At 37.3% G+C, this 27,599-nt stretch overlaps 6 protein-coding genes and 1 non-coding gene across 11 annotated transcripts; 2 read left to right on the forward strand and 5 right to left on the reverse strand.

The window, feature by feature from the left end:
- The first annotated feature begins 234 nt into the window (after positions 1-234).
- Positions 235-8,008, forward strand: MIRO2 (MIRO-related GTP-ase 2). Of its 5 annotated transcripts, none has more exons than XM_088816250.1 (15): positions 258-696; positions 820-952; positions 1,646-1,789; positions 1,900-2,076; positions 2,236-2,487; positions 2,918-2,986; positions 3,137-3,192; positions 3,838-3,919; positions 4,378-4,589; positions 4,762-4,831; positions 5,024-5,136; positions 5,274-5,424; positions 5,541-5,727; positions 6,211-6,312; positions 7,353-8,008. In XM_088816250.1, exons 1-14 carry the CDS (start codon positions 488-490, stop codon positions 6,282-6,284), a joined length of 1,929 nt encoding a protein of 642 aa, XP_088672376.1. In that variant the 5' UTR covers positions 258-487; the 3' UTR covers positions 6,285-6,312; positions 7,353-8,008. The 5 variants fall into 5 exon arrangements, with proteins under 5 accessions (XP_012832440.2, XP_088672376.1, XP_088672374.1 ...); XM_088816248.1 differs by having other exon boundaries at positions 7,710-8,008; XM_088816249.1 differs by having other exon boundaries at positions 7,389-7,606.
- A 2,993-nt stretch (positions 8,009-11,001) lies between these two features.
- On the reverse strand, positions 11,002-12,279 carry LOC105971053 (uncharacterized). The gene has a single exon (XM_012995900.2). It carries the CDS (start codon positions 12,075-12,077, stop codon positions 11,211-11,213), a length of 867 nt encoding a protein of 288 aa, XP_012851354.2. The 5' UTR covers positions 12,078-12,279; the 3' UTR covers positions 11,002-11,210.
- A 2,256-nt stretch (positions 12,280-14,535) lies between these two features.
- On the reverse strand, positions 14,536-19,850 carry FZL (FZO-like protein). Its single transcript, XM_012976975.2, has 11 exons — positions 19,130-19,850; positions 18,074-18,630; positions 17,892-17,960; positions 17,172-17,366; positions 16,674-16,805; positions 16,374-16,460; positions 15,812-16,246; positions 15,554-15,721; positions 15,207-15,434; positions 15,006-15,121; positions 14,536-14,915 (listed from the first exon to the last, which is right to left on the reverse strand). The coding sequence occupies exons 1-11, from the start codon at positions 19,614-19,616 to the stop codon at positions 14,630-14,632; spliced, it is 2,760 nt and encodes a 919-aa protein (XP_012832429.2). The 5' UTR covers positions 19,617-19,850; the 3' UTR covers positions 14,536-14,629.
- Positions 19,851-20,410: 560 nt separating this feature from the next.
- On the reverse strand, positions 20,411-22,240 carry LOC105953301 (GRIP/coiled-coil protein). Its single transcript, XM_012976963.2, has 6 exons — positions 22,085-22,240; positions 21,855-21,995; positions 21,584-21,706; positions 21,202-21,459; positions 20,951-21,115; positions 20,411-20,827 (listed from the first exon to the last, which is right to left on the reverse strand). The coding sequence occupies exons 1-6, from the start codon at positions 22,127-22,129 to the stop codon at positions 20,537-20,539; spliced, it is 1,023 nt and encodes a 340-aa protein (XP_012832417.2). The 5' UTR covers positions 22,130-22,240; the 3' UTR covers positions 20,411-20,536.
- Positions 22,241-22,597: 357 nt separating this feature from the next.
- On the reverse strand, positions 22,598-22,669 carry TRNAH-GUG (transfer RNA histidin (anticodon GUG)). Its single transcript has one exon. It is a non-coding gene; the product is annotated as a tRNA-His (tRNA).
- A 92-nt stretch (positions 22,670-22,761) lies between these two features.
- On the forward strand, positions 22,762-24,704 carry CSP41A (chloroplast stem-loop binding protein of 41 kDa). The gene is made up of 6 exons (XM_012976952.2): positions 22,762-23,315; positions 23,403-23,524; positions 23,631-23,733; positions 23,809-23,947; positions 24,030-24,307; positions 24,389-24,704. Exons 1-6 carry the CDS (start codon positions 22,920-22,922, stop codon positions 24,569-24,571), a joined length of 1,221 nt encoding a protein of 406 aa, XP_012832406.2. The 5' UTR covers positions 22,762-22,919; the 3' UTR covers positions 24,572-24,704.
- RANGAP1 (RAN GTPase activating protein 1) lies at positions 24,649-27,004 on the reverse strand. The gene is made up of 2 exons (XM_012976939.2): positions 26,796-27,004; positions 24,649-26,511 (listed from the first exon to the last, which is right to left on the reverse strand). The coding sequence occupies exon 2, from the start codon at positions 26,498-26,500 to the stop codon at positions 24,896-24,898; it is 1,605 nt and encodes a 534-aa protein (XP_012832393.1). The 5' UTR covers positions 26,501-26,511; positions 26,796-27,004; the 3' UTR covers positions 24,649-24,895.
- Between the last annotated feature and the right edge of the window lie 595 nt (positions 27,005-27,599).

The following is a 27,599-nucleotide window of genomic DNA, read 5'->3' on the forward strand; positions in this document are numbered from 1 at the left end:
CATTTAATTTTACCTGTCACCCTTAAGCAATTGGCCCATATCTATATCGTTAATATAATTCGATTTCATCAATTTATTTAATATTGAAGTATACTGGTAAATAAGGATGATAGTATAATTCAATTCAAGTTAAAGATATGATTTGCAATAAACCATAACAATACGAGCCCAATGAGTCTAAAAAAATTACCATCGAATAAAAGGAAATATTGACGTGGCAGGGCAGTAAAAAAGGAAAGAAGTTCAGTTTACCATTCATCAATTATCACATTAACTGTAGTTAGACTTGCCTCCTACTTCTTCCCCAAGACACATCATATATACTTCAGATAAAATAATAATTAATTACTGATTTCAATCCTGTAAATAGAAGGATAATTATTTCATGAATTCATTGATTAGTGTCTGACTCGTCCTTTTCATCTCTTCATCAACCGCACGAAAACCCCCAATCAGCAAATTCGGCTCACACAAAAATCTCGAATCAATGCTGTCCGGCGGTCCAATTTCCGGCGCTCGAACCAGCGTCCGGATCGTCGTCGTCGGGGATCGTGGAACCGGTAAATCCAGCCTCATCGCAGCGGCGGCCGCCGAGACTTTCCGGCCGGATGTCCCTCCCCTTCTCCCTCCCACTCGCCTCCCCGCCGACTTTTATCCCGAAAATACCCCCATCGTCATCATCGACACCTCATCCAGGTGTACAATCTGCGCGTGCTCTGTTTCGATTTTGTGTTTATGCATTTGTTGATGGAGTAGGATGTGTGTATTATTTTTCTCTCTCTCCTCTCTCTCTTCTTATGGATTAGTTTGTGTATGCAGTTTGGAGAACAGAGGAAGGCTCGCTGAAGAGTTGAAGCGTGCCGATGCGGTTGTGTTGACATATGCATGCGATCAGCCTTCGACACTTAATCGCCTCAGTTCTTTCTGGCTTCACGAGCTTCGGCGATTAGAGGTAAGCCAATTGTTTAGGTTTTGTTGTTGATTCTGTGATGTGTTCATCATTATTACTTTAATGTTGTTCGCTGAATTATCGATTTACAGGTATTTAATTGGATCTCTCTTATTATTGTCTGTTTACGTCTTCTTTTTCTAGTTTGATTTACTAGCAATTAAAAAATCCCCATGTACTTGCTTCTAGCTGAGTGTATTGTCATTCAAGAGGTCAAATGAATCAAAATGAAACCAAACTACACATTGTTCAAAACTAGTTTGAATTTCTTACTGAGCTTGCTATTTTGTTTGATCTGCTATGGAGAATGATGCATTAGTCACAAGCAATATTTAATTAATGGGAATTGGGAATGTGAGTTAGCGCAATTGTCTCTAGATTATAGCATCTAGTTGTTAACCTTACCGAGCTGCAATTCAGAAGCAACTGATGAGAAAATGTTTGTGTGGTTTCACTAATTTTCGACCTCGATCTAGATTTTAGATGCTGCCTCATATTGAGTAGCTTAATTCACTTTTTCAGTCCTTTTCTATATGTTTCGTGCTTTTCGAATCGAGATGACTGTACCTGACCAGCTATGGGTTTATACCATGCATTTGCAACTGATATATGCTGAGAAAAATTGATTATCATTGTATTGGTGTTTGTTATTATTGTATGTGCACTCGATTATGCCTTGTCAATTGCGTTTTTTAGATTAGGGCACCGGTGATTGTGGCTGGTTGCAAGCTTGATAGGCGAGATGCGGAGTACAATTTGAGCGTTGAAATGTTGCCGCTTATGCAGCAGTTTCGAGAGATTGAGACTTGTATAGAATGTTCTGCCGCTAACATGCTCCAGGTTTGAGATACTGGATAACCGGTTCACTCTAATCGATTGCGATTTACTCGTTATTTTTCAACTTGAACGAGAATATACAGTTGATTGCAACTGCTTTAAATGGTTTGCAGGTTCAAGAAGTATTTTATTTTGCTCAAAAAGCTGTACTTCACCCAACTGCTCCGTTGTTTGATCAAGAAACCCAAGCTTTAAAACCTCGATGCGTGAGAGCGCTGAAGAGGATATTCATTCTATGTGATCATGATATGGATGGTGCTCTCAATGATGAAGAGCTAAATGAATTTCAGGTTGTTTTCTTTGTTCTTTATGCTTTCAATTTAATTTGAAAGTTCAAGAAAAATATATTTCTTGTCCTCTATTAGTCATCTCCACCGAAGATTCCTCATACTGTGAAATGTAATTATTGCTGATTTTTTGAACATTAAACCTTTGTTTCTGGTGAGCAGGTTAAGTGTTTCAATGCTCCTCTGCAACCTGCTGAAATAGTGGGTGTTAAGCGAGTGGTACAGGAGAAGTTGCATGAAGGAGTTAATGAATTTGGTCTTACCTTGACAGGTTTTCTGTTTCTTCATGCTCTTTTCATAGAGAAAGGCAGGATTGAAACCACATGGACTGTTCTGAGAAAATTTGGGTACAATGACGAGCTAAAACTTAGGGATGATTATTTGTCAATTCCGAATAAAAAGGCTCCAGACCAGGTGATTCTTGCAGCAAAGCGCCTCTTCACTTATTAACAAATTTGATAATTACTCATAAACAACATGATCCTGAGTTCTTGTTAATGATTCTTAGAGAACTCAACTTTGCACACAAGAGTTCTTATCCTAAAACTCAGTAGAGGGGTTTCCTTCATGATATGTGTTCCATTATCTTTATCGTTATCAGTGTCTAATCTAGGAACTAGGAAGTTGATACATGGTATTAGGTACGTGGGCTGTCTATTGGCCAATGATCTATTACTTCCTAAAATTATTTGACTTGGGCACTTTTTATTATATTATTAGCATCCAGTTGTTTCTTTCTGCTAGTATCAAAGGATTGTTTCTTTCAATAGTTGTATATAAGTTCTTAGCTTGTCCTTATGAGTTCTTAGCTTGTCCTTCTAAAGCTTCTATACCTTCCTTGCAGAGTGTTGAACTGACAAGTGAAGCAATAGAGTTTTTAAAGGGAATCTTCAGTACATTCGATGATGATAAAGTATGTTTCGACTCTGAATAAAAAGAGAGCTAGATCTTGTACAAATAGGCATATTGCAAACTATTGTCAAAGACTCTTCATCGTCGACTCTATTCTTTATTTAGATATTATTTGCCTTCATTTGTGAGCCTGACCTTTGTGATTTTATAGGATGAAGTTCTTCGTGAGAGTGAGCTTGAAGATCTGTTTTCAACTGCACCAGAGAGGTAGATTTGTTTCTGCAGAATGCTATAATTTTTGTGCTATCATATTCGGATATTAGATCAATCTAAAGACCTTAAAAACCATGTGCGTTCTTGTTGAGTTCTGAATTAAACTCTTAACTTAAAAAAAATTTAGGAAGTTTCCGCTCCGTGTCTGTGGGTTTTGTGGGTAATGGATCGTGACTGTATGTGATTGAATTTTCCTATATGGGCTGGTGATAAGTCGATCACAATATTTTCTTGTGCAATTCATCAGTTCCTCTCTGTTGCTTTTCTAAAATAAGGCGTCAAATTAATTTTCTATGGTTGAGTTGTTCGTTGCTTGTGTGTATGTCCAGAACAAAGTAATTGCTCTGACCCTCCTCGCAAATACTTTTATCTGCATGGTTGTGGATTTCGCTGCGCTTCCTGAACTGTTCATTAAATACAATAAAAAGCTTGTGACTTTGATATGAACTTTTGAATTACTCCAAGATGCCCAATTATCTATAATAGTCTCTAAAAAATGTGGCCTCTGCTATTTTTTCTCCACGATATGCTGCACTTCAATTATGGCATTTCCTGTGTATGTTTTCCATCACAAATTTTGGTTACTCTTCTGTTGCCTCCCTAATAATATCTGACTTGGTGTTCATGATATAAATTCAGTCCCTGGGATGAAGTTCCTTACAGGGATGCAGTGGAGAGAACTCCATGGCGTGGGTTATCTCTTTCTGGATTTCTATCAGAGGTGGGTATGCCAGATTGCCTGTTTGGTAATATTTGCTGCATGTTTATTACATGTTTTTTTACCATTCCTTATGTAAGATCAGAAGTCCACCGCAAAGCTTACATAATAGGAAGTTTCTTCTTTTTACTGTTGCGTGATGCGTGAATAATTGAAGTCATGACAATGGTTGTTTTCTAATGCAGGTGACTGGCCAAGGTATCACTAGAATATCTTAGTGCTGAATAATCATGATTTGCTTGCATAGTGGCAAACATGCTACGTTTCATTGCTAAAATCTTACTTTAAACTTGTTATAACATGAAATTTTCTCCATGTGTTCATCGAGTTCTTGTTTCATTTATCATTTTTTGTCCTCAAGTTGTCCCTCAAATGAAAAGCATCACTCAAGTATTCTCTTTCAGTAACCATGATCTTCGTGAACTTTTGTTACTTCCGTCTCATTTGTTCTTGTATTGCAGTGGGCTCTTATGACATCACTCGACCCAGCTCAAAGTATCGCCAACTTAATATATGTTGGTCATAACTGCAATGCAGAATCAGCCCTCAACATAACTAGGAGAAGAACAGCGGACAGGAAGAAGCAACATACAGAAAGAAACGTTTTCCAGTGTTTGGTTTTTGGGCCTAAAAGAGCTGGGAAGTCTGCATTGTTGATGTCATTATTGGGAAAGTAAGAATCTCAAGTCTCAATCTATATATGCAAAACCACAAGTTTACCGGGGTCAAATATTAATTGTTTGTCTCTGTAGGCTCTTTTAGAACTGTATGAACCATGTCGTCCTTTTGCCTTTTTCTTATTACGGATATGAATGAGAAACTTTTGTTATTTCTCCTAATTGCAGGCCTTTTTCTGAAAACTATATTCCTACAATCGGTGAACAATATGTGGTGAATATCGTTGACCAGTATAAGGTGAGTACTAAGTGAAAAATAATAGATATAATCTCCCTTACCTCTCTCTATATGGGTGGTTGAAAGATGTAAAGTGTTTCAAGTGAGTGGTTTGTAAATTGTGAAGTGGTTTGTAAATTGAGGTTAATGGCTTTCTGTTGTCTGCTAAAATATTTAAATGTGATGCTACTACTCTGCCTGTTCCGATTTCAGGGTAATAAGAAAACACTTATACTTCGGGAGATTCCAGAAGATGGAGTTCAGAAACTTTTATCCGATAAGGAATCTTTGGCTGCTTCTGATGTAGCTGTTTTTGTTTACGACAGGTAGGCATGGCTAGGGTTTTCAAACTTATTTAACCACCGATTTAATTCCTTACAATCTCCTTTATTCCAGTAGTGAAATCACGATTCATTAGGTGGCTCCTCTCACATGGTTGCATTGATTTTAACTTTTTTTCCAGCTCAAGCGAGCATTCTCTTAAAGCGGCAATAGAATTGCTTTCGAATGTGGCTAGGCAAGGGGAAGAAACTGGTTTTGGGATGCCTTGTCTCCTTATTGCAGCAAAGAATGATCTTGATTCGAATTCAACAGTGAACAAAGACTCAGCAAAGGTACTTGGCCTCCTTCACCTTTTGAAACTTGTATAAAATTTTTGAAGGTCTTCTGCACGTGAAAAAATAATAATTTAAATTCATGGTCTAATTAGAGTTCACTACACCGATTTTAGATTTGCCTGGATATGAGGATGGATGCACCTATTCCTGTAAGTGTGAAAGAAAGAGATCTGAATGATGTCTTCTCCAGAATTGTAAATGCAGCTGAGCGCCCTCATCTGAGTATTCCTGAAACTGATCTCAGCCGCAGCAGAAAGCGGTACCGCCAGATTGTTTCTAATACTTTCATGTGTCTCTCAGGTACTTCAAAACACATTTCTAATAAGTAATGCTGAGTATAACTAATGGAATTTCTTGAGTAATATTTTTGGAAAGAAGAATTTGAGAAATAAATTAATATCTGTTTGTATTTTAGTGGAGAAATCATGTCTATAAATCTTGAAGAATGTTTGGTTTAGTTTTGGGAAAGTAAAAAATATGATGGTAAATAAACACCGATTAATGTATCCTCAAATGAGAAAAGAATCTGAAAAATATAAACTAAAGTACGTTAGTGATTGAGGTCGGTTTCGGTGTTAATCCATGTCCCAAGTACATAAAATTCTTAGTTAGGCCTTGTGAACAACTATTAAGTCAACAATCAACATGCATGCTAATGTTAGTGAACACATTCCCCGAAGCCCTGCACATGCTTAAGAACATAGTGGTCCATAATCCACACGGTCTGCAGCTTTGACTACAGGTGAAGTTGATTGTTATAACTCTTGTTTCTAAATATTACAGTTGGAGCTGCTGCTACTTTTATTGGGTTGGCAGCATATCGAGCCTATGCTGCAAGGAAGAACAGCTCCAGTTAGATTGGCTGTTCTCCAGTGAATTCAACTGGTAATGTCATAACACTTCAGTGCTTTTACGTGTTTTCTTTTTAAACTTTATTTTAGTATTTGCTGTTAAGTTAATCTAGAATAATTTCATTACATTTTGAGAATATTTTATTTCTCGCTTATAGTTTTTTGTATATCAAAGCATTGTTTCCGTGTTAATAATGCATATAATTGAAAAACTGCCGTCTATCCAGTTTCATGTTTGAATCATGATGTTGCTGTTAGTTGTACAAGTTCAACAATACCTACCATTTATGTATTTAATATTAGCTGGTTGCTCGTCAGAGGTAGCGAACTATGCTGATTGGTGAGTTTAGGGGAACACTTATGGAGACTATATACTATATAGGGAGGCGAAAGCTGAAAATCTCGAATCAAATATATCAAAAAATAACAAGAATTGAAAATAGAGAAATATGTTGGAATGATAGACCCATGTTTTTTAGCCCAAAAAGTTACAGCGATGACCCTCGGTTTAGCAGGCCCGTTGGCTTGATCGCGTAGGCATTTTTGTATTTCTACAACATTAATAATTTATAGGCCTAGTGCTAAGCATTGAGTTCTAATAGATACCTATTGCAATCTTGAAACGAGGCCCGCAATTGCAGTTGGAGGATCGATAGAAAATCTATAGAATTGCTTAGCTCCAAGAAGGCTATTCTGTGGCTTTCAGATCTTGTATCGGTGGGCTCCGTACATTGTAATTGATTCATACAGTCAACCTTTTTTCTATAGCGCAAATGTGTAGAAAATTTAACAGACTAGGAAAATCTACATAATAAAAATTATTAATTGTTCGTTCATTCACACTTCATTTCTCCATTATGGGATCAATGTATAAGATATCGTCAAATAAAATTAATGTTTGTATTGTTACCAAGCATGAAGGCTATCTATGCCAAGGATGCGGGCATATGTAGTCTTATAGATGCTACATCGGGTGAGAATTACGGAGTATTATTACAGTGTAAATCTACGGGCATATATGTTCGATGACATGGCAAAATGACTCAATTGATTGTGGATCTAATGTCTTGACAGCAATGAGATCTAACTAAGATTGGCTGGATTTAACAGTGGTGTGTTGTACAATGATGAATAATATTTGGGGAGATGTAGGAGTTAGTGCAAGTGGGATTCTTTCAAAAGATCTTCTGAGATACTCAGTGAGAAAAGGGCCAATGGAAATTCGACAAGAGCTGTAATATGGTCCAATCAAGGGATAAATATGTACAAACATAGTCCAATAAAGTTTTTATCAACCCCTTTTTTATGAAGCCAAGACATGATATGAATGATGGAGAGATTCTCTCCAGTTTAGTTTTTGGGTCCTCTGTCTTTTCTTTTCTTTTCTTTCTTTTTACAGGAATACTACTGATACTCTTGTGTCTTGTTTAGAGATTTTCTACACAGGCACACCGCATTGGATGCGGGGAGAGTTCCGTGCAGTTCAGGTGAAGTTTGATTTGACGTTAATGAACGAAAAAATCATTTCTTATCACCTCATATCCTTGTTAGTAGTTTGGGGTTAAAATTAGAATCATATTTTGATGAGAAAAACAAAAAGGATTTGCTAAGAGAACGGTGATTTTGACTATTACGACACGAGGTTAAGAGTTTTAAAGCCTGTAGCTTCAAATATCATGATCCTTGTACCCTGAAATCAACTTAACCAGGGTCTTTTTGGTATGGTTCAATAGTCTGACATCCAATTTTAGTGGTGATGATTGGCTAAAAATTTACTAAATATTTGAAGTGTAGTAATAGAAGTGCCAAGTGAGGATGTAAAACGATTGTGTCGGTTACTATGTAGCCCACCATGAACCTAAATCAGCCACTATTTACTGCTAGACGAGTTCAATTTATAATGAATAGGAGAAGGCAATATTGTAGATCCCCGACAGGGTAGACTCGATTTTCAAAATCAAATACATTCGTAGAAAAGTGGGTCGTTTTGTGGATCGTAATATAATTAAGTATTTCTATTGGCATGGCCGCTGGCCGGCCCTATGCTGGCTCCGTGACTAAATGGTCCCCTTTATTTAAAGAGTTTTGTAGACGTTATGCACCTCTTGATATTGAACTATACCAATTCAAGTCTTAAGAAGCACTACAAATTTGGAATTTGAAGAATTAGACATACCATGTGTTTGGGAATTAAAAAGTATTTATACTTGTGTTATACACCACACGAATAAATATCTGCAACCACATTGATTATGAAAATTTAGGGTTGGCTTTGTCATTTTACTAATTAGGTGCTACAGTGGTAAGGTATAGATAGAGGGTATGAAACTAACATTATGATTTTCAATAGGAGTGTAAATATGAGCTCAGTAGAATTAAAAACATGGTTATAAAAATAGATATAAAAGTATTAATTTCAGCTCCCCCTTTGGGTTAAAAAAATAATAAATAGGTTCTGTCCAAAAAATTCACTTTTCAACCCCTACAAAACTCTATTATGCAATTTTGAACCAAAGATGCTAGTGTGAAATAAAATAAATATGGACAATGAATATATGTATATGAATACAAGGACACAAAATTAGTTATGTTCACATTGTATAATTGAAAAAAACCCTGTGATTATTTTAATTTGAAAAAAAAAAAAAAAAAAAAAAGTTACACTAGAATGTATGGAAGTCCTGAGTCCACGGTGGTGTGTGGTAATAGGGTATTGAATAAAAAATTGCCAAGAATGTGCGCACCTTATCCAAATAAATTCCCATTGGCTATTTCCAAGATTCCCAAGAACCTTCCAACCTAGTACCACATATATAGTACAACTGTCGTTGCCCACCATGCATCATTATTACCAATTAATTTTATTATTATTATTAATAATATTGTTTTGCCACTAAATATTCCGGTCAGTTTCAAACGTACAATGAATTAGTTCATACGCAACCCTCAGACGACAATCGATCGTGTTAGAATCAAAATTGTTGTGGTGCATGCAATCCCACACCCTCTTGACTTAAACCACAAGTGAATGTATGTATGTATGTATGTAGAAATAAGGTAAGCCCATTTAGTTGTGTGTTGTGTGTAGTGTGTAGGGTAAAAGAATGAAAGAAGAATATTAATGGAGGGAGCAATCACATGGAGTCCTCGTGGTTTTCCATTTTCTCTTTTTCTATATTGTGATTAGAGGATGGACCAATTCTCTTTTCTAACCTACCCTACGTACACCACCCGTACGATATATACTAGACCACTTTATTTTTAGTAACCACATTTATGCATCTCTTAAATGTGACTTTATTTATTATATATGTATGTAAAAGAAAAATCGACTTATTATTCTAGTTTTCTCTTTCAATATCTATTAAGGCCGACTTCCGGGCATCGTGAGATGGTGAACTTATATTAAGGTCTCGAGCATGTCGGGCAACGCCTTGATATTTTTTAGAAACTTTAAAGAATCAAGTTCAATAGTTCAAATAAATAAAATAAGGCAAACAAAAAATATATAAGATGAGAAAAATGGATCTGGAAATAGAATAATGCAGTTGTAAATAAAACACAATTAATGGAGGAAACAAAGATCGTTGTTTCAATCAATACAAGAAGATCAAAACTTCAGAGTTCTTTTAATGGCAAGAACTCTCTCTCGGTTTCTTCTCTCTCTATCTCAATCACAATGTGTTGTTTCTCTCTCTTAGTCGAACCGAATACAAATGCTCCTCCTCTTTATATTGCTCCCAGAAGTTAGCTTTTCTTCTAAGCCTTCAGCTCACGTGTATTGATCTCTTTCAGCAAATCCATGAGAGCTTCTGCTCATCAATGCAATTAGTTTGTCATTCTCATGCGATCAATCCTCCGATGCTGAGCAATTAGTTGTTTGCGTGGCACTCCTTAAATTCCTTTTGCATTACAAGGTGAGCTTAAATTTAGCATGTGCCCTGCACATGCTAAATTTCTTGTTCCTTTCACATATTATATTAGTACCTTACTGATTTTTTTTTTTAATTGAGTTATGTCACCATCAGCATGACCTAAGCGCCAAGATTAACACATTTCCAATAAGAAAAAAATAAATAAAAAGAAATTGAAGGATATGAAAATGAGTCAAGAATTGAAATGGTGCAGTACAATCTTGAATGATTAAGATGGGGCAAAAGATTTGGTTATATAATAATTCCCCATGTTGATGAAAGAATCAAAAAAACATTGCTGGACTGAAAGTGACCCCCCCTTCACACACTACGTTTTCAGAGCTTTGAAACTTTCATTGATCATTTATATCAACTTGTTCTTTTTTTTTTTTACCTACTTCATGTTCTTAGTTGGTTACTCTCGTGCGGTCATTCTCAACCCCCAATTTCTTGTTCCAATGTAGAAATCCATACGAGTCGGGTCTAATTTGGAACCTACCCATACCCTGACCCTGTTCACTCGTTGAGAACACTTTTTTTTTTTTCTTCATTAATTACTATTAATATTAATAGTGACCAATGTCCGGTTTGGTAAATGTCGAGTAGTTGATGATTCAATCACTTTATTTTACTTTTAAAAAAAATCAAGTAACCCAAATGGAATCGGCCCGAAATGGGTTGATTCTGATGGTTATTACTTTACAGATGGGGATATTTCTAACCGCGAGTGGTGGTTATGAATCAAAAGTGGTCATGTTTAGTTCGGAGTTATCCAAAAACTATGAAAACAAAAAGAATTAACCACGAGATTAAAAACTAATAATAATAATAATAATTAATCAACCCAAAACAGTTGCCTAACTACCAAAAGGCCCAAATCTTGCTAACAACCTTTGAAACGGGCCCTGAAAATAATAGTGGATCATCACTTCTCCTAACCATAATAACTGCCATCTCCCAAAAAAAAAAAAAAAAGAAAGTCAAAGCAGTAACATAAATAAAGTCAACAATCTTCTTTTCAAGAAATGGCAACACAGAAAGGCAAACTCGGGAGCCTCTTTCTGCTAGTCGTACCCCCATTGCACCACCTACTGCTTGTGGACCATTGATCTCCGCCCCCATTTACACCCCCTACTTTCCAAAACCCTCCATTCGAATCTTCTTCTTCTTCTTCTTCTTCTTCTTCATTGTCCACGTCATCATCCACGTCATCATCACTCTCTTCACAGATGCATAACACGGCCTCATCTCCGTTTACTTGTTCGTCTTCTAGTTCATCGTTTTCGGCCTCGAAAAAATTACTATCTTTGAGCAAAGAAAGCCTGAGCCTCCCATCTTCTCTCTCCGCCCGAAAATAAGTGGCGGAGGAAGAAAAACTGAAGGCCTTAATCACGAGGCGGCCACCTTCGCGGCGAGTCTGCACCTGGACGCCATCGCCTCCGGCGATGGAACTCAACGGAGGCGGAAAATTATTGCCGCCCTTCTTAGCTTTCGCCTTTTCGATTCTGGCGGCGGCGTTGCTCTGTTTTTCCATCACATCATCATCATCATGAATATGGTAACTGAGTTCGTCGATTTTCAAATCAATGCCGCTTCCGGTTTCACTCCCCAAGCTCTCGGTGCACATTTCGAGGCTTTTTAAGCTGAGGCAAGAAGACGAAGTCGACGAATTCTTGATTAGTGGATGGACATAGTTCTTATCGTTTTCGGGTATTTTTTCGAGCGGGGTTTCGGGTTGTTTCTTAGGGAAAGGGAGAGTGGATAAGGGTGGTGGTGGTGTTTGTGGAGACAATTGGTGAAATATGACACGTGGCTGGAGCAAGAAGGGATCTAAGCAGGATTGTAGCCCTTGATGAGAGACGAAAGTCGAAGTAGTGGTCGACATGTTTTCGATTTTTTCGAAGAAATAAATGTGTGAGGATAAGGGGGTTGGGGAAACAGGGGATGATGAACAGGGGCTTTTCAGATGGGCTTACTTGTGTGATTTTGGATCAAAACAAATTTATTTATTATTATTTATTTTTTTGAATTTCTTGAAAATGGTAGATAAGAATGGAGAGATTTAGAGGAAAATGAAAGGAGGCAAATTGCATGAAAGAGAAGTGTAGTGGGTTGGGGTCAATTTATAGGTGCCAAAAATTAAAAGTGTTTTGCATGGTGGGGTGGGGGGTGGGGGGTGGGGGTGGGGGTGGGGGTGGTTTTTATGCCACTAGAATTCTTTTTGGTTTTTTGGCAGTGACGTAAAGCTCTAAAGGCAAGAGTTGAGGCTGTAGGAATATTTTAAATCTTTGATATATATATTATACAATCAATATATACGGTAAAATTGCATTTTGCCACAAATTATAAGCCCACTCTGTATTTTGTATATTGACCTCTCAAAATGATTATTATTATGTATTTATTATTTTTTTTCAATCGATATCATGATTCATCATATTTACGCTGCCTAACAGAGACTTTGTTGTCGGAAGATTGAAAGAGTTGAGAATTCTAAATCTAAAATCGAAAAATCTACGACGGCTTTGCTCGTGTGAATTTATTCTACAACAAAATTCAAAGTGTTCCGCTTTCGATCTGAATTGGTTTTCGTCTTTTCAAGCTCTTACGGTAATCAGTAAATTTGAAATCCACATACGAAATCGAACACATGCAATGCTAATCGATATTTTGTCAGAGTATGAATGTGAATGAATGTGTGAATGGTGTATGCAAGAATTAGTAGAAGAAATGAAGTGGAAACAGCCAGTTTTTATTAATTGTCTAGAAACAGAGGATTTAATTACTCCATTCTTTTCTCTTTATTCCTATTTCTGTAATTATTCCATTTCTCTCTCTCTCTCTAGCACTGGTCAGTCTTTTTGGCTTAAACCGCACACAGATTTTGTTAAATAAATCAACACTTGTAAAAGGGAGTTGCTATTTTAAATAAACAATCTAATCTCTAATGGCTGAATATTCCATAAGCTAATATAATAATAATTTTATCTTTTTCTTAAATACGACAGAAAAAAGTATGGGTTATTATTTGAGAACTCATATATTTTGTTCATTGGTTAAGTCACTTTTTGTATATACAAGTCATCATCAACAGGCAACACAAAATAATAATGGTGGTCCCCACCCCAAATATTATATTACACATCCTCCTAATTGTTACAGATTTTACATAATTTATCCTAAGTTCAGTCAATTAGAGACAACAATTAATCACCTATATAATTAAAAATTAAGGTTATAATTATTGACATCCCAGAATAGAGAAGCAGCAAATAAAGCTGAGGGGAAACAAAAGTTTGGAACAAAATCTTAATATAGATATAGATTAAATATTCTTAATCGTTGTTTTGTGAGCGTGTCAGAAATCAGTGCGTGCAAATTAATTACCTAAAATGCAGATGAATAATATAATCTTATCTTTGGTCTGATTGCTCTTTTATGTAAGTTTGTCCCATGCATGCTAATAAACCATACAATGAATACATTTATAATTATCATTATTTAGATAATAATTCCAAATTTTTAAACCCACCAAGAGTCTCTGTTCTCAGCACATAGACATTAGTGTTGGTGATCTGATTTAAATAATTAGGTAGGTTAATTTTTACTTGTGACACACTCGATGAACTTTATCGGGTAATAACCATACAACGAATACGTTTATAAATTAACAGAAAAAAATACTTTTCAAAAAATATATTGGTAACTAAGAGGGCCTCGTTTTCAATTTTAGCCTCGGGCCTCCAAGACCCTAGGACCATGGCCCTTTATATAATCGTACACGTGTATATATATGCTTTGAAGTTTCGATACAATTTTATACAAACACACCCACATATATATGTGTGTGATTTTGCGAAAATCCACAATGATATAATTTACGATGTATTTGATTCGTTCTACCATCTCCATATCGTACGTTCGACTTAATGTTGTATTTTATATTATATACAAAGGTAGACTAGATAAATATTTTACAATTTCAGATACTTTTTAGTTCTTTATTGCAAATTCAAAAGTATGGTCTGAAAAAATGTTTTTCTTAGCTCACAATCTAAGAGCCCTAACCATTAAAATTGCTCTAGCCCACCATTCCATAATTTTGATTCTTTGCTTTACCTTTCTGTTACCAAAGCAAAGATCCTATCAGTACTCAACTACATGCAAACCTTTATACAAAAGTCGAGACGAGCTTTACCGCTTTACCCCCATTCGGTAATTTCTTTTTAAAATTGTATTTTCCAGCCTAAAATAGGAAAGTGATCCTTTTGACCAAACTAGTCTAACTTTGTTCCAAGATCGACGTGGATACAGTTCCAACCGATAACGCGCACAAATTATTAAAAAAAAAATTATATAGTAATAATAATAAATAATAACAGTTGATTCTTAAATGAGACAAGTGTTGCAGGGATGAAAAACAAAAGAGTTGAGGTGCTACCTTGATACATGAAGGTTTTGGATTTCGATTTGTAATGTCTGGAGTTTATCTTCAATGGCTGTTAATTCGTCTATAGTGGACGACAGTTTATTGACTCGATCTTGTGCTACTTGTTGATATGGTTTGCCAATAAGTGTTACAAAGTCGTTTAAGCTGTCTGTAGTTTCTGAGAGATCCTTTTGCATCGCTTCTTCGAGCTGACGAGCCAATGCATCAGCTGTTCTTCTTACTTTATCCACTACCCTTTGCCTCCCGCTCGGGAAATTCGAGATTGCGAACAGGCTATGGGCAAAAATAAATATATATACATAAATTAGGATTATTGAAAACCTAAATGAATAAAAAAACGATATAGAAAAGAAATTTACGTACCCGCCAGCGGAGCAAAGGCCTAAAGCAAGGAGATCTTCAGATGTGGTAGGCAAGACAGATGTCAGAAGTGATGCAGATAGACCAGATGCACCCAATCCACCGAAAGTAACCAATAGCTGCAAATGGAAATATCGTCAATTTATTGTGATAAAACTGGTTCGGCAAAAATTATTTGCGATAAAAAGATTCACAAGCACTTGCCACTTCACGAATTTCTTGCTCGAAGAGTTTAGAAGCAGCAGCGGCACTGAATTCTCCAATCACAGTTACCCCTCGTTCATGTTTTGTTCTTAGTATCTCACTTGCCTCCATCTGGGACTTGATTGATGGAACAACCGAAGGCCATCTTTTTTCGAATGATTCTTTATACATATTTCCTCTACGAGCATTGTTTGATTGTAACCACGTTGCATATTCCCCAAGGAGTTTCTGAACGGCAAAAACGCTTTCAGAATAAAAATGGATAACATTCCAAATCAATTTCACTAGAAAGCCATTATATTATGTCTAAATAGATGATTTAAAAAAAACACTTAACATGCACTCACTTGAGCTTCTAAGAAAGCAGGATCTATTACATCATTTCGAAGCCTTGACGTCACTGGCATCTGGGAAGATTTATCACCTTTGAGAACATATGTAGCAACAAGATCGATATTTGATAACCGCAGAGTCGATTCTGCGAGTTTGATTGCACGTGCTTGCGCATTATCTATCTGCAATTGTTTGTTCACAAATACAATAAGCACTTAAGGCAAAAAAGAAAAAAGAAATAAAGATATATAGTGCAGATAAACTATATATACCAGAGACAAAATCTGTCTCTTCCAAGAAATGCTATCGCTTTCCATCTTCAATGTATATTCTTTTATACTGCTTAGAATATTATTCACCGAGACCAAGTCCTCTTCGGCTTGCTGTTTCTCCTCCCTGACAAGCTTTTGACAAGCAGAAAGCAACTGCTCAGCAATCTTTACTGGAGTTTCCAGCTTAAGCTTTATTCGTTCTATCCCGTTACTTGTCGATGGATCCAAAAAGCTGTACAAGTACTTTTCAAGATCGGAGAAGTTGTTTGCCCCTGGATATTGAGTGTTCAAGATATTTTCTTGCTTTTGCACACCACTAAAAGCTGAAAGTTTCGCTTCAAGAGCACTCCGTGCAGAAACAGTGTATAAGGTGACTTGTTCAGCATTCAGCATCCTCCCAGCGTTTTCCTTGATGAAGGCAACAGCTTCCTCCAACTGCATTGAGAATTTAGAAACTTAATCAGAAGAAGCTCCTACATAGTTCAATTATATGTATTCCAATGATAAGAGATTTTTTTTCTCCATTTGGTATAACCAGTTGAATTCGAGATATTGATTCTACCTCATCCGCATTTCGATACAGGTCCGATTTATTCAGCACGAAAACAACTTTTTTCTTCCATTGTTGAATATAGCGAAGAAAAGCAACCTGACAGACCATGAGTGAATAAAGATTAGCTTCTAAGGTAAAAGAGAGGGGAAGATGGGGGATAAAAGGCCATCTACTATCAATATAGACATATAGGCATGTAGCAGAGGTATATTATGCAAACATGAATTCCCACTCAGAAATGTACTTACTAGAAGTCGAATATGTTAATCATGGTAAAGAAGAACAAAACAAGTTGGAAGTAAGTCATACCTCACTTTCAGTCAATGGTCGGTCAGCCGACATGACAAAAAGAAGCAAATCTGCACGAGGTACAAATTCCTCGGTCAACCGTTGTTGCCTTTGGAGAATCACATTTGTTCCAGGAGTATCAACAATTACCATCTGCTCGGGGAGGGTACAAAAACGAATATTAGGTGTTTATGGGAAGTGTATCATCAGATAGTTAAGACAAGTAAGAAAGTCTACTTCAGTTTATGAATCCAAAAACAGACCGAATCACACCTATAGACGTAAACAGCACCAACTAAAAGAGATGAATGATTATGCAATATCTAGAAGATGATGAGTCCACAAAACAACTCCTAGTAGAAGCATAATTTCCATGGAAACAGAAGCATATAATTAGAAAACGAAGGTGTACCTTTTTTTAATAAAGCAGTACATAATTAGTGTAAAAGAAGTACGTAAAATTGAAAATAAACCCTTCGAGATTGTGCCAGTATATATCTGAGTGGTTAAAGAACTCACTTCTTTCAGAACTGGAGCAGGTATGTAGCATATGTATTGGCCATCGGGATGCCTTTCACACCGTTGTTCACTAAACTCTGACTCAGAATAGCGTAGAAAGGTAATTTCATTAGTTGTAGGAATAACCCCATCCTCTAAGTATCTTTGCCCAAGAAAAGCATTGATAACACTCGACTTTCCAGAGTTGAACTCTCCCTGGTAAAAACAATACAGCGAGAATCTTATCTGAGTTTCTTTTGGGGTCTACGAAAATCGAAAGTATGCTGCTTCTCCCAGTCTACTTGCACTCACACTAAGGACCCTCAGATATTTTTTATGCTTCCAAAGGTTAAATTCTCCAACAGTAACACACAGAACCAATTCAAATGGGGAACCAAAGAATAGAAGAGAAAGATACATCAATTGCACAAAGTTCCACAAAATTCAATCCTGAATTGCACAACAAAAGCATTTTAAGGACCCTCAGATATTTTTTATCTACGTTTAAATGTATGTTTACATATCGATTACCTTCAAAAAGCATTTGTAAATGGTAACACTAAACACGTGCAAGAAAAAAAAATTGTTTTCTTGTCATAAAAAATTTCATTGAAAAAGGTTACGACTCGATATCAGATTAAACCACAACCAAGTAATGAACAAAATTTGCATTGAAATTTAGAGCTAATACCCATGTATATCTGTGGAACCAATTTTGGTTGAAGTTCAGCACACAATTACCACTATAACCAATGAAAATGGCTCGTTAAGTTGAGAAACAGCATCTTTGAGAAGTGAGATATCCCCCATCTGCCATTTAAGATTGAAATTCAAATCAGCTGTAGCAAAAACACCAGTAGCAGAAAAAACATATCATGTAAGAACGCCTTTAACTACCAAAGTTTTTAACAATGAAAGATCACCAGTGGTGCAGCTCTTTGGATGACATCAATAGCTTCAACCAAAATCGATCTCTCTTTGTCTATGAACTGCTTTTCTCTCTCTTCCAATCTGGTAAGCCCAGAAATCATCTTCTCCCCGTAAAAGCCATTCTCCGTATCTCTGGTTATGATAGTGTCAAAACTTTGACCACCATCCTCTACCTTCTTATTTGATGCATACTCGCGGTAAAACAACTTGTTCAAGTCATCTTCACTCAACAAGTTCAATTCATCCACTGAAACAACTAAACCACTAACTCCTGATCTAAGTGAATCTGGTGATATTTTCAAGGATGTACCGTCCTTAAGAGAATCAATCATGAGAAAAACTGGTATTCTTACACGCCCAAACACAGAGGTAACCAGATCTTCCAGCCGAGCGTCTTCGTTAATGGTATAAATAAGAAAATCAGCACCCTCAGAATTAGAGGCATCCAATGCAGCATCATGAGTCTGGACATTTCTTGCTACCAAAGGAAGAATCACTGAATCAGTTTTTGCATCCATCATGGTGTTCCTTGCCACGATAGTAGGCAGACCTATCAAGTATTAAAAACACTCAAATTAACCAAAAAAAGAATTTAACAACTAAAACGAAGATCAACCTAATCGAATAACAAAATACCCAATGAAGAAAAATACAAATCCAGATATTGCAGTTTACCTCAGATCAAAATGCAGTAATTATCACATCGATTTCAAAAAATAAAAACCAGCCCATAAAATTAGCTTTCATGTCTATCACAATCACATATTCATTTAAATAATTCTCTTCTGCCATATCCTTCAAACAAATCCTTCCCCAAAATGAGAGGGTTAAAGCAACCTAACAAAGTTCCCCGTTCAGGTAATTAAAACTTCAGCAAAGGAATTAGAAATACTTGCATTAAATTCCAACTGATCTTCATAAATTTCAATTACATGGATCCAAACACATTTAAGAGCGAAGAGTGGTGTGATCCGCAGAACATGAGTGATATTTCATTGGTTGCTAAAATAATTGAGCTCAAAAACCATGGAGTACATAGATGCACCAACCTTGATCAGAAAGCAAAACGCCGCTGGCATTAACGGCAGCAGCAATATCTACGCGCTCATCGATCAACAAGTAAGCACGATCCCGTATCACAGACTTGAGCAAACAGGCCGCCTCATACAACTTCTTGCCGCTGCCTTCGCCGCCGGTAAGCAGTACAATTCCAACTCTACCGGAAACGGCGTCGTCAACGGCGTCAAGTATAGCCCTATCATCTCTAAACACGTCATCGGAGCTTAATCTGAGGATTATATTCGGCACTTTGATCTCGGGACGCTTGTAACCGCCGGGAAACAGACTTCGCGGCGGATTCTGGTTTATAGAGCTAGAGATTAGAGCATTCCGGCCGCTCGATGCGGCGTAGCGAGCGAAGTAGAAGATCTGCGAGGGGCGATAACGTGGAGTTCGTAGCGAGGGTTTGGGAGAAAGTAGAAAAAGGTGGGGAGAGAGGTTAGTGGAGGTTACTGGGGAGAATGAAGAAATTACCATAGATATATGGTGGCGGAAGCGGAGGCGGAGGCGCGTGGGTGACGGTGGTGGAAGAAGAGAAAATTGTGATTTATGATTTGTGGCGGTGAGTGTAAAAGAATTGCTTATCCAAATTGATGGGATTATTGAAATGCGGGCAACGGTTTGAATATCCGGACGGTGTATTCTTTATTTTCTTTCCTTTTTTTTTTTTTTGGTGGGCCCTACCGTTCTTTTTGAATAGCTGTGTGCTATAGTTGAATAGTCTATAATGCCCTTGCACTTAGAGTTTAAAACAGAAATTATTAGTTTAAATAAGGGTAAATTGCACTTAACCCCCTTGTGGTTTGAACATTTTGCACATGACCCCCTCATGGTATGAATTTAGGCACATAACCCCCTTAAATTAAAACAAGAATTTTGGACTTGATAAGGGTAATTTAGTATTTTTTAGTTTTCTATTCAAGGGGGTTATGTGTCTAAATTCATACCATGAGGGGGTCATGTGCAAAATGTTCAAACCACAAGGGGGTTAAGTGCAATTTACCCTTTAAATAATTCAAAGTTATTAGTAATGAGATATTGATTAAACCATAATGTGTCTAATGATATTAATGTAATGAACATTAATTGAGTATGAGTGGTATCTACTTGTAAAATATTTATAATTATAATGAAAATTATACTTGGCGAAATATATTATATATGTCGATATCGGTAAAATATGTATGGATTTATATACATGGTGGAAAGCAATTAGTATTAGTATTAGTATTAGTATCGCCGCACGTATTTGCCAAATCGTTCGACCGCAATTTCTTATCGAAAAGGGAAACTTTCCATTAAAGAGTAACGAAAACATACATTACGATCGAATAAATAATAATGTCATGCACAACAGAAAGTGCACCGCACACGAAAGTTTGTGTTTGCCCTACCACCTACTCTTCTTCTTCATCGAAACATTCATCTAATGATTTGGAGAATCCAAGTATATCTGCATGTGATGTTCTCAAAGGTCGCCTTTCGTCATCATCAGCATTTTCCGGTGGCGAAGAGAAATCGAGGCCCATTCCCCTGATTAGATCCTCATAAGATGCTGAGAGATCTTGTGTTGTCAGTTGATGGTACTCCACGAGCTGGAGCAGGTTTTGGTTTTCCCTAGTCAAATTCGCGTTTTCGTTCGCCAGTCTCGATTTTTCCGCTAGGAGGGTTTCCAGTTGAAGCCTCACCTGCACAAAATTTGCCATACTTAATTAATCTACATCAAAATAATTAGGCCCAATTGGTTTGTATTTTTAACTGATTAAGAGCGACAATCACATAGTAAATATGATGTTTCAACCGCTTATTACCAGGTCGTCTTCTTCGGGTGGGATGCCATTGGCTAATCCTTCACGAAGTTTCCGGTTTTCTTCCTCTAATAGGGCGCATTTATCCTGCATGAACCCCAAATCTGACCTAATTGACTTCAATTCTATGGCCATGGTAGCTGCTTTTGTCGCCATCGAAATCGCCAGCTGAAGAAACATAAATTCGATCCATAAATCAAACATCCTTAAAAAACATTATTACACACATAAAGCTGAGCTAAAGGAGTACATACATTTTTGGCTTTTTTAATTTTCTCCAGGCCCTTTTCTTCTGGTTTGTGTGAATCTTGTTCCACTTGATCATCCTCAATACATTCTTTGGAATCCAACTTTCTCTTCAATCCTCTTTTGTCTACTTCATCATCTTCTTCTTGTTCATCTTTCTTCTCTTCATTTGATGAACTTTTCTCGATTTTCGCTTTTTCAAGGGTGCCGTCGGCATGAACTATGTCGGCCAACACAGGTGGTGGTCTAGCTAGATCTTTAGCTCCCTGAAAAACACAGCAGAAAAAATAAAGGAACTCAACATACTTTTCAGCACATAAATTTACCATTAGAATCAAATTAAAACTTCAATCCAGAAATTAAACTTATTATTCCATAATGTATTATTACCTGAAGGGCATTCTCCAGATTGTTCGAAAGCTGTGAAAGAGACTGCGCCACAGAATCAAACCCTCTCAGCAGAAGCATGGAGTCCTCCTTCAATCTCCTCGACCGGTCAATTTGTTCCCCATTCTACAAAAAAAAAAAAGCAACAGTTATAAACCCTAAATCGATCACCATCATCAATATCATCAAATCCATGGTGACCAGCTGTTAATTAGCTCCTAAAAGCTACATAATTTGCTTAATGAGCTGTAAGTGAGCAAAAAAATATATTCACCATTACAGCCGGCGGCGGGTTGTCTAATGGCTTCCGATTCTCGATTAGGGTTTCAGTACGGCTTCGGAGTGTGCTCCAGAAGCGCTTGTCGGAGCAGGGGCTGAACATTGGAGGAGAAGAGCACCTCAAGCTTGGAGATCTCTGTGAAAAAAATGGTGGTAAATTGGAATTAAATTAGCGATATTTAATCAGGGGATTGTTTTATTAAATGAAGAGGAAAGAAGGACTACCTTGTTGAGGGAAACAGGGGATGGAGATTCAACTGAAGTTGCCATTAGAACTCTTCCTTGGATTTGGAGAGAGAAAGTTAGAGAGAGAGAGAGTTGAGTTTGTAACGGATACTTTTGTGGGAGGGGGCTTTAAGCTGATGAGGCTTTACTTTTTAAATACGGCTGGTGGCAACGTTCTTATTAATCTAACGGCTACGAATTTCTGTCATTTTCCATTATTATCTAAATTATAATAAGGAAATAAATATGTGACTAGAGAAATTGTTATTTGCAATTTTTGAAGGTGATTATATAGATGAGATCCTGAATATGTTTTACGGAAAATATTTTTAAATTAATAGATTAAATAAAAATTGATCCAACGGCTAGGAAATTCTGGGATGTTACAGTATTGTCTAAATTAAAGAAAAAAAAAAGGAAATTAATTACTATTTATGGAATATATTTTAATTCCGAAATAAGTTTGGAAAAGCATAAATCAAAGTTATTAAAATATAAAACAATTAGTTAAAGTGTGGCTGCTGGGATTCGAGCCCAGGTCTCCACGGCCACAACGTGGAATTCTTACCACTAAACTACAGCCACTTTGTTGAGGTAAAAACACATTGCATGTTAATTATTCTGTAATCGTTATTTTCACACTGGAATATCATCGACCACATATTTTTTTACTCTGTACACATGAACAAGAAAACCAATATCCATTCATGATAATTTACCGGGAAATAACTGCAAATTGAAACTAGATTGGAAAAGGAAATCCATTTCTATCCAATAATATAAAGAAAAGAAAAATTGCTGGTTCTTACACAATCAATCATCAAGAAAAGTTCCAATGGCAACAGCAGTTGCTTCCACCTCATCCTCTCTCCTCTTCTTCTCCTCCACCCTCTCTTCTTCACCTTCATCTTCTTCTCTCTCTCCTATCCCACGCCTTTCTCTCTCTTCACCCTCTCGTCACTCTCTCTCCTCTTCTCTCTCCATTTCCCCATCTTTCCTCGCTATCTCCAAAAACTCTCCGAGAAGGGCAGTTTCGTCTTCTCCCACCTCATTCACCGTCACGGCGGAGAAGAAGAATGTGCTCATTGTCAACACCAACAGCGGCGGCCATGCCGTCATCGGCTTCTACTTCGCCAAAGAACTCCTCGCCGCCGGCCACACTGTCACGATCTTAACCGTCGGTCAAGAGGCCTCCGACAAGATGAAGAAGCCCCCGTTCAGCAGATTTTCAGTTAAGCTTATATTCACATGAAAAAAAATATATACATAAATAAATATATATTCCGTTTTTGTTGCTAATTTAACAGGGGTATTTTAGGAAATTGTGAGTGGTGGAGGCAAGACTGTGTGGGGAGAGCCGGCAGATATCGGGAAAATATTCGAGGGTACTGCATTTGATGTGGTGTTGGATAACAATGGCAAAGATTTGGATGCCGTTAGGTTTGTGTTTCCTAAATTATATACGAAAATCCCAATCGATACGAATTCGAGTTCGAACTGAGAATCAATCGGCTTCACAAATCATGATTATTTTATACATGAACAGGCCTGTAGCAGATTGGGCCAAGAGCAGTGGTGCAAAGCAGTTTCTGTTCATCAGTAGTGCAGGAATCTACAAGGCAACAGAAGAACCTCCTCATGTTGAAGGGGTATATTCCTTTCGATCCCTCACATTTAAATATCGAAAAAAATTATAATAATAAGAACAAATCTTGATTTTACAGGATGCTGTCAAAGCAGATGCTGGCCATGTTGTAGTCGAGAAATACATCTCGGAGACATTCGATAATTGGGCGTCGTTCCGCCCACAGTACATGATCGGCTCTGGCAACAACAAAGACTGTGAGGAATGGTTCTTCGACCGTAAGTACTTTTCATCAAAATAAAACTCAATTATTCAATTAATTAATCGTGGTTTATCTAACGTTAAATCGACTGTTGGCAGGTATTGTTCGAGGTAGGCCAATCTTGATACCTGGATCGGGGATGCAGTTAACAAACATATCACATGTGAGGGACTTATCGTCAATTCTTACGTCGGCGGTTGAAAAGCCAGAAGCAGCAAAGGGAAACATATTCAACTGTGTTAGCGAACGAGCTGTCACACTCGATGGAATGGCGAGATTATGTGCTAAAGCTGCTGGTTTGCCTGTTGAAATTGTGCACTACGATCCCAAGAAAGTGGGGGTCGATGCAAAGAAAGCGTTTCCTTTCCGTAACATGGTAATAATTCTTGAAATATCCCCTTCAAAAAAATATCATCTTTTTTAATATTATAACCTCTCTTTTTTTCTTTTTTGGCAGCATTTCTATGCGGAGCCGAGAGCTGCAAAGGAGATACTTGGATGGAGTAGTACAACGGATCTTACGGTGGATTTGAAGGAACGGTTTGATGAGTATGTTAAGATTGGTCGAGACAAGAAACAGATTCAGTTTGAGTTGGATGACAAGATTCTAGAAGCACTCAAAGTACCCGTGGCAGTGTGATTGCTGATTTTACCCAAGCAAATCACTATTTATCGAAAATTTTGCAAGGCTTTGATTGTATGTAAACTGCTCATCTGTTAATCATAACAATTGGCAATCCCGATATTCCGGAAATAAATCAAAATTCATCAAATAACATACATCTGCATATTAGGTCCATACTCGCATCAAGCGTAGAAGAGCTAGTAAACACGAACGCAGGAAAATCATTCCTAGCTAGCACAAAACATTCAAGCTGACCCTCATACAAACAACTCGAGAATCCTAGAAACAAACGAAACATGTGACACTAACCTAAAAGAGTATTACGCGACTTCTCATTCCTCAGTGTTTGATTTCAAGGCCCTTGAGTTTCGACTCCAATTCATCTTCATCTTCGCCACCTACCTCTTCCTCCTCTTCCTCTTCGTCGTAGTCTTTTCCTTCCGGGTCATTATCTTCCAGCGAACCGAGAACATTAGGGAAATTCTTGAAGACATCTTTCACCTCATCAATCCCTTCATCCGATATATAATTGGCATCGATATTCAGCAATTTAAGTCCCGGTTTATTCACAACAGCCTGAGCCAATCGCCTTGCACCAGCCCTTCTTATCAAATTCGTACTAAGATCCACTTCACATAATCGATCATGACCCTCCTCGAGCGCCTTCGCAATAAATATAGCACCTTCATCCTTCAACTCATTTTCAGACAAGTTCAGTTTTGCAAGAAACTGTTTAGAAGCTATACAGGAAGCGAGAGCAGGAGCAGCTTTAGCAGTGATTTCATTTCCAGCCAAATCAAGAACTTCCAACGATGGTGCAGATTCCTTTAGGGCATTCGCAAGAGCAATAGAACCCTCGTCCTCAAAATTCAAATAGCTGAGAAATATTTCAGTCAGACCGTTAAATGCAGATACCGCCTTGCTCAAAGCCAATCCAGCATCAACACCAAACATATTGTCACGCAAATCAAGCTTCTTCAAGTGGTTACATTTTCCAAGTGCTTTAGCCAGTGCAATACCTCCTTCAGATTCCACCCTCGTAGACGAACATCGAAAATCTTCCAACAAAGGAGAATTATTCACCATTTTAGATATAGCTACGGCCCCTTCATCACCAGTCATGTTGTTATGAAACTGAAGGACCCTAAGTTTATCGGTAGAAGGAATTAAATCAGAAACCGCCATTGCAGCTTCCTCCGAGATGCCGTCATTGATCAGATACAGCTCCTCCAAATTATACTGTGACTTCAAAAGCGCCCCAAATGCGTTAATACCCTTTTCACCCAAAGCGTTGTTCGACAAATTAAGATAGCGAAGATCGGAACCTTCTAGAGCCAACGAAAATATATTCATGACTTCAAGAGCTTCCTCCTCGTTCCTACCAGCTACAAAATCTGATAAATCTACTTCACTCAATTGACCCTTAATGGACGACAATATAGGCTGAGCAACAAGTGCTGCCTCATGACCAAAGCTTGTATTGCTAAAACATATCTTCGTATATTTATTTCCAGGCTCCTTCAAGAATTTCAGCAGTTTCTCAGCATCATCGGCATTGATTATTTTCCTAGGTTCTCCGGATATATCTAAAGTAGTTCCATCGCATTCTTTAATTTTGTCTAGTATACTGAGTTCTTCGTCTGATTTTGCAATGGGGCCTCGTTTGATAACTTCAATCATGAGCCTGCTGGATTCTTTTGCATATAACTGCACAGCCGAACTTCCATCTCCATCCGGTTCCTTTCCGAAGTGCTGGTTGGCTGCAGCAAAAGCTGCAGTCTCGATTCGCTTAGCATCATCCTCGGCTTCTTTTTGACTCAAGAGACCGTACTTCCTTGACCAAATGGATGGGGTTACAAGATTTTTGGTCATTCTCTCGACAAGCTTTAGCCTTGTGTTTTGGGAAGGGGGCCATAGCTTTACAGACAATGTGGAAAATTCCATGTCCAAATAACCTAAAAAGAGAAAAAAAAAAATGAATTGCCGGAGAATACATGGATGAATAAATTACTTCTAATATTCCTCCACCACCGGAAATTAGGTCAAACATGATAAATGCAGTAACCCCAAACTCGTCGGCGAACAATTTCAAACTATGGAGAAGCAAACAAATACTGGAGCAAATAAAAAAAATTAAAAAATCTACAACCGCAACAGATGATTGAACAGATCCATAAATACCGCAGATATTTACACCATTAATCCATACAATAAACCAAAAAAAAAAAGGGAAAATTACCGGTCAACAGAGAGCGTGCAAACGCCGCGAATGAACAGGAGTAAAGAGATCCAGAGGGGGTTGACAGTAAAAGTGAGATCAGTAAATAAAACCTGAGAATTAATGTGCTCAAATAAGAAGATTTGAATGGAAAAATAAAAAAATGTAAAGTTGAAATTTTGAATTTGGGGAGAGAAATTTCAGGAGTGAAAACTCCCGCTGTAGGTTTTCTGTTTTGTGAAAATTCATTTCGGAAAAGATTTGAGTTAAAAATTGGCCCAAATCGAATGGGCTTATTTCTTATTTGGGCCCATATAAATAATGGGTTTCTTAGCTTTATCTGATGCCCATTTTTTCCACAATAAGCCCACAAAAAAGTCTTAATCTCAATTAGTCTTTTTTCAATTATTATTATTAATAATAAAATAGGAGAAGAAAAAATAATTATTTTTTTAGTTAGGTGTAACAGAAAAAAGGCTGACTAGTTGTCCAACATAATTTGATTAGTGCATGTCCTAAGCAGCACACTACAGTAAATAAACATTCTACTACTTTGTCAAGTGTGGTCTGATTTGGTATTCATTAAAAGGTCAATCACCTCATAATTCAAGATTGTAATTACTAGACTTCAGTCCCGATGATTTAGTGGTTGGAGCAATTGAATCGGTGTTAATTGACTCACATTCAAATTTTCTTAAGAATGGTTGATAGATCGACTTTGTTTCACAAATATAAAATTATTAAATTAGGTAGGAGATTAAAAAAATAATTAGTAAGGGTTAGGAAATGCATTCACTACCCCGGGCCACGCCGCACCGTCAGCAA

This window comes from Erythranthe guttata, chromosome 4 (assembly GCF_056151865.1).
Source record: "Erythranthe guttata isolate IM_541 chromosome 4, IM_541, whole genome shotgun sequence".
NCBI lineage: Eukaryota > Viridiplantae > Streptophyta > Magnoliopsida > Lamiales > Phrymaceae > Erythranthe > Erythranthe guttata.

Bases quoted from the DNA above. Each gene is read 5' to 3' on its own strand.
- MIRO2 (XM_012976986.2), top strand. From the start codon at position 488: ATGCTGTCCGGCGGTCCAATTTCCGGCGCTCGAACCAGCGTCCGGATC. The intron at 697-819 runs GTGTACAATCTG...TTGTGTATGCAG, and splicing joins ATCATCGACACCTCATCCAG to TTTGGAGAACAGAGGAAGGC. The intron at 1,790-1,899 runs GTTTGAGATACT...AATGGTTTGCAG, and splicing joins CTGCCGCTAACATGCTCCAG to GTTCAAGAAGTATTTTATTT.
- LOC105971053 (XM_012995900.2), bottom strand. From the start codon at position 12,077: ATGTCGACCACTACTTCGACTTTCGTCTCTCATCAAGGGCTACAATCC.
- FZL (XM_012976975.2), bottom strand. From the start codon at position 19,616: ATGGTAATTTCTTCATTCTCCCCAGTAACCTCCACTAACCTCTCTCCC. The intron at 17,961-18,073 runs GTGATCTTTCAT...CTTAAATGGCAG, and splicing joins TCCAAAGAGCTGCACCACTG to ATGGGGGATATCTCACTTCT. The intron at 15,122-15,206 runs GCAAGTGCTTGT...TTCCATTTGCAG, and splicing joins AGCAAGAAATTCGTGAAGTG to CTATTGGTTACTTTCGGTGG.
- LOC105953301 (XM_012976963.2), bottom strand. From the start codon at position 22,129: ATGGCAACTTCAGTTGAATCTCCATCCCCTGTTTCCCTCAACAAG. The intron at 21,116-21,201 runs GTATGTACTCCT...ATGTTTCTTCAG, and splicing joins AAATTAAAAAAGCCAAAAAT to CTGGCGATTTCGATGGCGAC. The intron at 20,828-20,950 runs GTAATAAGCGGT...AATTTTGTGCAG, and splicing joins CACCCGAAGAAGACGACCTG to GTGAGGCTTCAACTGGAAAC.
- CSP41A (XM_012976952.2), top strand. From the start codon at position 22,920: ATGGCAACAGCAGTTGCTTCCACCTCATCCTCTCTCCTCTTCTTCTCC. The intron at 23,316-23,402 runs GTTAAGCTTATA...GGGGTATTTTAG, and splicing joins CCCCGTTCAGCAGATTTTCA to GAAATTGTGAGTGGTGGAGG. The intron at 23,525-23,630 runs GTTTGTGTTTCC...ATACATGAACAG, and splicing joins AAAGATTTGGATGCCGTTAG to GCCTGTAGCAGATTGGGCCA.
- RANGAP1 (XM_012976939.2), bottom strand. From the start codon at position 26,500: ATGGAATTTTCCACATTGTCTGTAAAGCTATGGCCCCCTTCCCAAAAC.